At 39.7% G+C, this 11,909-nt stretch overlaps 1 protein-coding gene across 2 annotated transcripts in view; it reads left to right on the forward strand.

Annotated features, from left to right (window-relative positions):
* LOC114907483 (patched domain-containing protein 4) overlaps window positions 1-8,416 on the forward strand; it is a 174,103-nt gene extending 165,687 nt beyond the window's left edge. The window contains exon 4 of one of the 2 annotated variants that reach the window (XM_029243192.1): window positions 6,508-8,238. In XM_029243192.1, the coding sequence (XP_029099025.1) occupies window positions 6,508-8,141 (1,634 nt within the window). In that variant the 3' untranslated portion in view covers window positions 8,142-8,238. Of the gene's footprint in view, window positions 1-6,507 lie in introns of both variants that reach the window. The other variant, XM_029243191.1, reaches the window with a different exon arrangement.
* The last annotated feature ends 3,493 nt before the right edge of the window (window positions 8,417-11,909 follow it).

Genomic DNA, 11,909 nt, shown 5'->3' on the forward strand with positions numbered 1-11,909 from the left:
CTCTCTCTCTCTCTCTCTCTCTCTCTCTCTCTCTCTCTCTCTCTCTCTCCATATATATATATATATATATACACATACACACACACATATCTCTCTCAATATATATACATGTGTATATGTATGTATATGTATGTGCATGTATATACACATATGCATATGAATAAACATACTGGATTTTTAAAATTTTAACTTTATATAGAACTACAAAATAAATTGTCAAAAATGATGGAATGCAAACTCTGGAATGAGACTACATGCCCTTTTCTATACATTGAGATATGTGTCAAGTATATAACAGCTCTGAAAATCATACAATGAGAATCTGTTACTAGATTCCATTTTTTCTTATTAGAGACATGATAAAATCCTCTAACCTCCTGCTAAGAGCTAAGGGATGAGTATCTGTTCAGATTCGTTCTGAATTCCTTATTTTCCTTCCTCGCTGCCTCTCTTCTCTGTGTTTTACCTGCCTCATTCCGTACGGGGATGGGGGCACTTCAGGAGAAATGCTTAAGGGTAATATGAAGCTAGACCCTCCCTCACTGCCCACCACAGGTTTACACGTAAAACCGTCAAATATGCCCCATCAAAGAGCAACTTGGAGCATTCCTGCTGAATAACTTCCTACCTATGTCTTTGTGGGCTACACAGGTACCAAGATGCAACAGCCTTGGCCGTCCTTTATGAATGGAGCTTGATAATCACCTATTTATTCTAGATGAGAGTTAATTAAAAGTAGTCAGTCTGCAAAGACACACTGATAACCACCGCTAAGTTAGACATCATGGGGATTAGAAAATGTCTAAAAAATTCATCATTTGTCAGGTAACAGGAGTGCCTTATGGACCCATTTCTACCCTGCGACTAGCAACTTAGAGCAAGTTTCTTAATTCATATTCCATTCCCTCTAGACATTTACAATGCTGAACCAGCCGAACGAATGAATTATGTGCTAATATTGTAACTGAACATCATTGATATTTACCACCACCTCTGCCACAGAAGCACTTGGCAAATTCCCTTCTCAGTAAATTGAGGGGCAAACTGTATTTCACTAAATCTTATACTGAATACAGGGCTGTTAATAACAATCATGACAAGAACTTTAAAAATATCTTGAAAACTAGACAGATTTTGGCAGATCAAGGCCAATTGAGTTTCACAAACATTTACTGAGCACCAGTAAGTGCCAAATAATTGGAATACAAAAATAGAAAAGATGAGTACCTGCCCTAGATAGTAAGGACCTATAAGGACTTACATGAAATACAGTCCCATGAATGGATAATTTCAGTTGGGTGTAGTAGTAAGCACTAAGAAATGTGTTGGCACACAGAGGGGAGGCTTCTAAGTGGGTGAGTTAGAGGTGAAGAGGGGAAGGGGAAAGCATTAGGGATGAGATCATGTTTAAGTGGTATCTTTAAAATATACATAGAAATCAGCCAACTAAAGAGAAAGAACTATGCATAAGGATCCCATATAATGCCAGACCAGTGACTGACAACTCAGAATGCTGATTCAATATCCCGATTTTTTTGTTAGCTGCTTTACTGGTTCAGTTGACTGGGATTTTGTTTTTTCATCCATTAGGTTGGCATCAGGATCACATAGCCTAAGAGCCCAATAAAAAATCAAAATGCTTTTCTAGTTGAGCTCAATGGTGATTTCCACAAACAGAGCTGCTGAACACATAGTTAATTAACCAAAGCAGAAATAACGGCTAAGGGAAAGTAGAAAGTTTTCTCTGGAGTGAGATGTGAGTGGAGTATTATTTTTACCTCTATTTTTTATGTCGCTGAAACAGGAGATGTCAAACTCTCATGACCTGCTGAGGGCTTAACATGTTCAAGTGAAGAGGAAGACCCACCAGTACGTCTTCAGAAGAGAATTCTAATTCGGCAGATTAGAAAGAATTAGAAGCCCCACAGAAGGAGCTTATTAGAGCAATAACTGTATCAAAGGAAAACCCAGTAGGAAACTAACTGGGTCAGTTACAATTAGTTCTGATTGGGTTTGATCCTTGTTAAAACTATTTTCTTTGGAATTCTTGATTTTGGAGAGGTTAGGTTTGGTATTAAAGTGGCAACTGTAAAATTTGTATTAGATTTGCAGAAGAATATCATTGCTTTGAAAGAAGTCACTTCCGGACTAGCAGTGAACCAGAGAGATTTCCTACAGCACTGTCAGGTCAATCATAGTGTAGAAGTTTACATGGGAAGTGCAGGAGTTTAGAGAAATGTTGTAAAATGTGGGTTGGAATAAGTTCTCAAGAAGATCCATCTCACTTTAGAAGTCATCTTTACTTGTTGTAGAGTGACTGCTTGAGGTTCAGATCAAATTATAACTAATTCTGAATATTGTTCAGCTCACTTAGGACTGAAATGAGTTTTGTTTGGTAACAAATTTTTTTTTTAATTTTAATCATTTAAAATATTTCCTCTGGCTGACCTGCACTGCCATGGCTAGGGAAAGAATCGACACACTCTTCATTTTCTCATTTCTCAATTGCAAATAGCAGAACTTATTAAATTATTGTTAAATAGGGTATGTTAGTAAGCTGACAGCTAAGTTTTCCTTGTTATTGCACAATTCTTCCATTTGCTTTCATTTAGAAAGAGGTCCCCCCAGCAACATCCCTGAAGACTTTTGCAATATTCAATACACACACATATACGTGCAGATCTTTTATTTCTATTCATCTTCCTCCTTGAATTTTTCTCCCAGTTGCAATTCTGTCCAGATCACTTTTATTCCTAAGAGTTCTCTCTCTCTTTTCTTTCATGAAACTTTATCAAGACAAATGTCAGTTATCCCATAATGTCCCAGGTGAGATACTTGTCATATTATTCTAATATAATTTGCAAATATATACTAATACAGTGGGAGGAAATCATGATCAGTGTTTGGCAGTCATCTTTTGAAACATTAAATAAAGTGTATAATTTGGGCAATAGATTATCTCTGCAGAGAGAAAAAATTCAATTATAAACATCAAAAACAAAACTACTTTCCCTTAATTAATAAGGGTTTGTGCCCTTATTCATGTTATTCCATCAGTCTAGATCACCACTGGCATCATCCTCTACCTAGTAACACCTTTTGGAGATTTTCTGACCCCTCAGAAAGAATCAACTGTATTTTCACAGTACACAGCATGCATCTCTATTTAACAAGAATGCAAGCCTTCCTTTCAAGTCTGTTAGCTGCTTACATATATGTCTATCACCACTCAGGAGCATGAATGGTGTTCATAAGACAAACTGAGGCCTTTGGTGAGGATTAAGGATTTTGGTGGGAATCGGACAGAAGCAAAGAACTGCCAGGACTAGGGTACCAGGGAGTAATATAATGGAATCAGTTCAGGTCTTTGTTCAGTGGGGCAAGTCACACTTGTGTATATTCCATGCTTCATCATCTGAGATGGTGGACCACCTGTCTTTTGAGTAGATACTAGTGCCTTGTTTTCAGGTGTATTGTTTGAATTGAAATAGGACTCTTGGAGTAAGGGTGGAAAAATAGTGAATACAATCCTTTTAAAAAGCTATGTAGATATTTAAGGATTCTTTCAAGTGAGCAGAGATGTTCAAAAAATGGTTCTAGCATCAGAATGAAAACTAAAGGGAATAGTAAGAAACCAAGAGGGAAAACACTGCAGAGGTTAAAAAATGGGATCTCTGTTGTCGACGGGCCAACTGGACAGAGCAACAAGATAACCCCAAACCCTAATTTCTCTTTGTAGGAGGCCAGTTCTGTGAAATAATTACATAGTTATTTGTCTGGAAAGATGGAAGGGTGGATGGATGGATGGTTAGATAGATAGATAGATAAAGCTTAATACATACATACATACATAGCTAGAATAAATGCACCAAATTGTTAACAGCAGTTATCTGTGTTATGGGACTATGGAATAATTTTTTCACCATTATTTTTTCCATTTTCCCAAAATTTTTGATGGAAATATGTCCTATTTTTATAGTCAGAAAAGGGCGATTAAAATGTGTGTGTGTATGTGTGTGTGTGTGTGTGTGTATAATATCTCTTTTTCTTTTGACTAAACCAATAATTCTCAGTTGGAGGCAGTTTTGTCCCCAAAACAGCATTTGGCAGTGTTTGGAGACATATTTGATTGTCACAACTGAGGAGTGTGCTACTGACATATAGTGGGTAGAGGCCAGGAATGCTTCTAAACATCTCACAACATACAGAACAGTTCCTAAAATTCATTTGTTTTAGAAGCTATGATCTCAGGCTCAGAATTACCCAAGTAAAAATGACCTCTGGACTGACAGATATTGGAAAAGATTGTGTTTCTTGTTTACCTTTATGTTTTATATATTGACTAGCACAGATCCTCATGGTAGCAAATTCTAATAAATATATATTGGGTTGAGTTGAATTAAAAGTGTATATCTCAGGCTTCCTTGGTGGCGCAGTGGTTGAGAGCCTGCCGATGCAGGGGACGCGGGTTCGTGCCCCGGTCCGGGAGGATCCCACGTGCCGCGGAGCGGCTGGGCCCGTGAGCCATGGCCGCTGAGCCTGCGCATCTGGAGCCTGTGCTCCACAACGGGAGAGACCACAACAGTGAGAGGACCGACCGCGTACCAAAAAAAAAAAAAAAAAGTGTATATCTCTTCTGGGCACAATTAATATAGGTATAAAGATGCATAATAAACTTTTGAATTAGTAATTAAAAGGTACATTTTCTAGACCCAACTGGAATTGAGAGTTATAGTTGATTTAATTCATTGAGAGGTTAGTGGGCATCTATCACTTTGTCAGATGTTCTGCAGAGTATAAAAGTAACATAAAATGCATTCCTTGACCTTGAGGAATTTGCAGTCTAACCAAAGAGATAGACCATGTCCTGAGAAAACCATTTTGTTCCAGAGCAAAACAGCACATGTTAGTGTGCCAAAATGAGTAGCTAATTAGTGCAATAGGAATTTAAGGAACAGAAAACAATCAATATGTCTGGAATTGTCAGAAACGGCTTCAAGACAAAGAAGAGAACTGAGCTAACAGACTGATGGGTCGAATTTCAATATAAGCAGCAACAAGAGGAAGGTATTGAAAGGCAGAGAAAATAGCATGAACAAAACTTGGAAAGTAAGACTGATCATAGGCAGGCTGATGGGGAGTGAGAGGACTACTCTCGAGCAGGTAATAGATTTGAACTGCTGGGAGGTGACCAGGTTATGGTGAAAATCGAATGAATGAGTATTATTAGGAACACCCTGTAAAGTATCTAAGCCTATGAATGGGATAAAACATGCCAGCCCCAAAGTTGTGTTTTCAGTCTTTACCATACTTTGAGTATTTGACCTCATATGATTTAGCTTCATCTTCCCGCACGTAAGACCTTTGTACTATATAAAGTAACAACCTGGCCTACATAATGTACCTAATGCTCCAAAAAAGTGACCAAAAGCAGAGACAAGCCAAATTTAGCCATAGCCTCCGGTAACCTTTCTCCCCCCTTGTGACTACAAAGATACCAAGAGTCTTCATTTCAGAAGAGAAGTGCTCTCATTAAAGAATTATTTTAGGGCTTCCCTGGGGGCGCAGTGGTTGAGAGTCCGCCTGCCGATGCAGGGGACACGGGTTCGTGCCCCGGTCCGGGAAGATCCCACATGCCGCGGAGCGGCTGGGCCGTGAGCCATGGCCGCTGAGCCTGCGGGTCCGGAGCCTGTGCTCCGCAACGGGAGAGGCCACAACGGTGAGAGGCCCGCGTACCGCAAAAAAAAAAAAAAAAGAAAAAGCACACTCCATCCACTTTAATGGAGCAGTCAAACATTTACTCATCACCCACTCTGTGTGAATAAAAGCTCTGTGAGGAAATGCCTGCTATAATCTTTCCCCCTGAAGGTCTTGCCCTGTGTTTTATGTGACCTGGCAGATTTTTTTGACTCATATCCAATGTTAATTAATCAAATCTATAGGAATTGGTTTCTAAGCTGTTTGGCTACCTAGCAGGTTATTAACATTGTAAAATCAATTTAACGCCATTTTTAAGTGTTTAAGATCATCATCTTATAATTTCCAAAATCAGCATGTAAGTCAGTTTGAAATGAAGGTTAGCGACTGTCAGTCAATACATCAGTTGATAAAGCACCGAACTGGTATTGAGGGGCATTTGAAGTTGGGTGACTAACAGCCCCTGCCCTTGACAACTTAGTATCCATTTAGGGAGAGAATATGTGTGCAGGGGGAAAAAAAATCACAAAACAATGTCACATTACATTTACATTTTGTCAAATTAATGGAACAGACAATAAATGCTTCATTTTGCCCAGAATACCAATAAGTTTGGACTTTGCTGAAGTAGAAACATGAACCAAACATATCCTGCTATGTAACTGAAATTTGAGATCCTGATAGGAGTATCATAGTACTTTGAAGATTAGAGTATGCAGTACTGTTGAGCATAGATAACCTATAAGGAATTTACTTGAACTATAGGAGGAAATGAAAATTGTTCTTCTCTTCCTTCTTTTTTTAAATTAGGTCATGGAACGAAAGGAGTATTTGAGCTTCTGTCTGGATGGCGGAGAACCAAAGAGAATTTGCCCTTCAAAGACAGGGTAGCAGATGCCTATTCGGATGTGATGGTGACCTATACCATGACTAGCTCCCTGTACTTTATTACCTTTGGCATGGGTGCCAGCCCGTTCACCAACATAGAGGCTGTGAAGGTCTTCTGTCAGAACATGTGTGTCTCCATCCTGTTGAACTACTTCTACATTTTCTCCTTCTTTGGCTCCTGTCTGGTCTTCGCTGGCCAACTAGAGCAAAACCGCTACCACAGCATCTTTTGCTGTAAGATCCCTTCTGCAGAATACCTGGACCGCAAGCCTGTGTGGTTCCAGACAGTGATGAGTGATGGGCATCAACAGACATCCCATCATGAGACGAACCCCTACCAGCACCACTTTATTCAGCACTTCCTCCGTGAACATTACAATGAATGGATTACCAATATCTACGTGAAGCCATTTGTTGTCATCCTCTATCTCATCTATGCCTCCTTCTCCTTCATGGGGTGCTTGCAGATCAGTGACGGAGCCAACATCATCAATCTACTAGCCAGTGATTCCCCAAGCGTCTCTTATGCCATGGTTCAGCAGAAATATTTCAGCAACTACAGCCCCGTGATAGGATTCTATGTCTACGAGCCCCTCGAGTACTGGAACAGCAGTGTCCAGGAGGACCTCCGGAGACTCTGCAGTGGATTCACTGCAGTGTCCTGGGTGGAGCAGTATTACCAGTTCCTGAAAGTGAGCAACATCAGTGCCAATAACAAGAGTGACTTTATCAGTGTCCTACAAAGTTCATTTTTAAAAAAGCCAGAATTCCAGCATTTTCGAAACGATATCATCTTCTCCAAGGCAGGAGATGAAAACAACATCATTGCTTCTCGCTTGTATCTGGTGGCCAGGACTAGCAGAGACAAGCAGAAGGAAGTCGTAGAAGTGCTGGAAAAGTTGAGGCCCCTGTCCCTGTCAAAGAGCATCCGTTTCATCGTGTTCAACCCCTCCTTTGTGTTCATGGACCATTACAGCTTATCTGTCACAGTGCCTGTTCTGATTGCAGGCTTTGGTGTTCTCCTGGTGTTAATCCTGACTTTTTTCCTAGTGATCCACCCTCTGGGAAACTTCTGGCTAATTCTTAGCGTCACCTCAATTGAGCTGGGCGTTCTGGGCTTAATGACATTATGGAACATCGACATGGATTGCATTTCTATCTTGTGCCTTATCTACACTTTAAATTTCGCCATTGACCACTGTGCACCACTGCTTTACACGTTTGTATTAGCAACTGAGCACACCCGAACACAATGTATAAAAAGCTCCCTGCAAGAGCATGGGACAGCCATTTTGCAAAATGTTACTTCTTTTCTTATTGGGTTGGTCCCCCTCCTATTTGTGCCTTCGAACCTGACCTTCACACTGTTCAAATGCTTGCTGCTCACGGGGGGTTGCACACTTCTGCACTGTTTTGTTATCTTACCTGTGTTCCTAACCTTTTTCCCCCCTTCCAAAAAGCACCACAAGAAAAAGAAACGCGCCAAACGGAAGGAGAGAGAGGAAATCGAATGCATAGAAATTCAAGAGAACCCTGATCACGTCACCACAGTCTGAAGGGTGTAGACTAATGGATTATTTTTCTTTTCCAGTATTGCACAACGATGCAGGGCAGGCAAAGCTCAGACCTCAGCTGCTTGGGCTGGCCAGGGGTAACCAGGCAAGTCAGATCAAGAGTGAATTATTCATGACACATCAAGGTGTCCACTTCTTGGGGGGAAGAAGGACTCAAAGAAGGGGAAAAAGTCCTTTGCAACCTTGTTCTCCACTAACGATAAGTTTCTAGATGTGACCTTAGAGCTCTTCCAAGGAATGGACGAATCAATGGAGTGTTAGAAGGCCAAAGGAGCCAACTGCTTTTAAAAATAAAATGCTTAGGAGAGATGGAGTGGAGAAGATGGGGGCCTCCAAATAGTGGAAAAGACATAGGAAATGTCAAAATTGCTATGACAGTTTTCATATTTGTTTTTTGATCAGGTTGGTCAAAGGAAACCTATGCACTTGGGAAGTACATATTTAATCCCATCTAAGCCAAAGCACTTCCCAATTCATTTTAAGTGTGCGTATATATGTGTATGTGCCATATATACATATACTTAGATTTGTCTTTAGTGTACCTTGACATCTGTGTGGAGGGAGGTGCCCATTTGCAGACCGGCTGGCCTTTCTCTAGAAAGTCAAACCAGCCTTAGCCAAATATAGACCCATTAATGACCATTCAAAATCGATTCAAGTGTTGCAGCAAGAGTACTGTTCATCTGTGCAATAAGCAAAATAAACAGAGATGTGAGCCCATTAGATTCACATATCATGTTGTCAGTCTTTGAGATTCTTGCTTTGGATGACTTAGCAAAAAAGGCAAAAGGCATTTGAATTAATTACCACGTGGGCAAGGTTTAAAATCTCATGTTAGTGCTAAATAGTTACTGTGGCTTTTCATTGGCTTTTAATGATTCTCTGTATTTGGGAGGACTGATTTAGCTGCTTTTAGGGAGCTCACCCACTGCAAATGAGCACTTTACATGCATTGTTCATACAAATGTGTGTAAAGTTGCACAAGAGTGTGTGTGTGTGTGTGAGAGAGAGAAAGAGAGAGTTGAGATATTCCGTAGTTACAGTATTCTCATTTTAGATGTTGAAAATATACTGCCATGGAATATAGATAATTAACATAGGAGAAAGTGGGCATAACTAGGAAACTTGTTATAGAAGGAAATAGAGTAAACGGGGCATCACCACTCGTCATGTGTTATCAACTGGTTCTTAGTGTAAAGAAAATACTCTAAACCTATCAAGTCTAGTGTGTTCCTTGCATTAATATTTGGAACATGAACCCAGGCCACAATCACTATAGTGGTGGTCGCTATAACTCCTGCAATATTGTTTTGTAGCTTCTTGCAATATCATTGTTCTTGTTACCTGAAAAGTGCTTGTCAGTTGGCAGGCCTCCTAGGGTGATCGTCGCTCTCCACAGGTGACGGATTAACTGTAACTGCTGCTGAATTCTCTCTGAAAAACAGTACTAAGGGAAATGTTTTCCTTGTGTTAAAATTTACAACTGCTCCCCAGCAGATAGACTCAGTCTGTTGGGTGCGTCCTTGGATCAATGGTGTGCTTCCTGTCACAGAAAATTACTAGAAAATGCCTTTTCCCGTGCCAGGCAGTAAAATAACTTAATTTTCAGGTAGGACTGAACAAATGTCCAATGATTATGAAATCTGCTAGTCAGCTCTTTTACCTGGAGGAGAGCAACTGTCTCCCACCAACTTTGGTTGCATAGTTTAATTGAATTTAAAATATTAAAATCTCAGACAAACAAACAAAAAAAAGACTTTTTGGACTCACGTTCAGAAAAGAGATACAAGCCATTCCAGTCTCGTTGCAGTGTTTGGAAATGAAGTTGGTAGATTAATGAAGTAATGAAACAACAAAACGGGTATGCTTTTACAAATAAAGAGTTTACTGGAATATTAAGGGAAAGGAGAACTGTCTCTACAATGAAAAACCTTTAACCAAATTCTATTTTATTAAATGGAGTTTGTTTTGTCCTACCTTGAGGTTATTGAGTTTCTATTAGAAATGATCCATGTCTTTTCAGTTGTGTTCATACGGGCAAAATATCAATAGATCGAGTATGGAAAATAATGGCCATAATATAGCATTATTGTTTGTACGTTATTTGTAAAGTCATGTCACAGATAACCCTAGCCTTTTGCCTCTTGAACTGCTCTGCTAGGATGAACTGGTATTTGGCACCAGCAGACCTGCAGACCATGACCTTATATCTGAAGTGGAAATTTCTGAGGCATTGGGTTTTTTGGTGGCATCGGGGGGACTCTTCTTTCACAGTTTACTCATCATTTGTGAAGATGTGTTTGCCGAGATATTCCGTTAACTATCAGTCCATCTCTTTCCGAAATGTGCCATACTCCATTAAGTTACCAACTTTTAAAAAGCTTGCCTACTTGGGTCATTTTTTTTTTCTTGATTACCTTAGACAATTCCACATGCAAAGAAGATTGACAGGTTGGTTTATAAAGAAAGACTCAAGTGTTCCAGTTGCCAAATGCATATGGGGATAGTGGCATAACTACCCCAATCCTGAGGCAGTTCTAATATCATGTCTCCATCTAGGTGGTCTCTATTTGGATGGAGAAAACAGTTCTTTTTTAGCTTATATCTTCAAGGATCAAAGTGACTAAGAAAAATATGAATTTCTCATTGTTCAAGAGACTAGAGAGGTGGAATTTTGGAAGGGATATTATCTTTTCCAGGACACCGCGGTACTCCTTAGTGAACTGTAGCAATAATTTATTGAAATGGGATTTCTTGTCCTGGAAGAGTTAATATACCACACAAAATGCCCTAACTCAGTCCTTGAAAGTAATTTAAGCCTAGGAAGAATGTAACTGAGCATCCTCTGACCTCCCAAACTCACTGTGAAACGGGTATTTCCAAGAATCCCATTTGCCGAATGCCAAGATACATCCTAAGGTATAAGATCATGATTTGCATGTGACACCAAACCTCTGCTTCTTGCAGTAGCTCATGTGCAACTCTTCTAGTTTTTCAAGTTTACTCCTGTTGTTTACTCCTTTTGTTAAATATTGATGGTACTCAAATTAGGAACTTATCTACTGCTAGAAGATGACCAGTCAACTCCAGGAAGAGAAGAAACCTATGGGAACTATCTCAGATATGTAGAATATTTTCTTTGGCTGAAACATGTTTTTCCCTTCAAGTGAGAGTTTAAAAGTTTGCGAAAACCACACCCTTTCTGAATTTAAACTGGGATGTGGATTTGTTTCCTCCCATTGGAATTTAAATTTGAATTAGTACCATAATTAGTACCATAAGAGCTCCACTCTCCGTGACGGTTAATAAAGCTTCAAAGAGGTACTCACTAAATGATAGAAAGGAGATTTGGCTAACAGGTTCTTTCCCTCCTATAGTTAAAGGTGATCATATGCTGACTTAGACCATGCACAAGTGTTTTAAATGAAAGGTATACTTAAATGTCATCCCGTGAATTCTTTCAGGGACCAGTGAACCTCTTTGAAGGTTGTGCATGAATACTCTATGAAAGAATTATTCTCCACTGTGGCTGTATCATGTGAGTGTTCCTTTCCCATTTTATTCCTATTTATTTCCACAGAACTGTTGGTTTTACCTTGTGAGATTAGAAGAAGAATTATGACAAATGAAGCTCCTATGATGCCATAATAGCCATTCTTGAATGTTGAGTTCAAGAGGGTGAGAGCTTTTTCCATTTTGTAATTACCCACTGCATTTTCCCATAATAAGCTGATCCTCCTAGGCTTGTGG

This window comes from Monodon monoceros, unplaced genomic scaffold, assembly GCF_005190385.1.
Source record: "Monodon monoceros isolate NGI ecotype Baffin Bay Population unplaced genomic scaffold, NGI_Narwhal_1 Super_Scaffold_3, whole genome shotgun sequence".
NCBI classification, from domain to species: Eukaryota; Metazoa; Chordata; class Mammalia; order Artiodactyla; family Monodontidae; genus Monodon; species Monodon monoceros.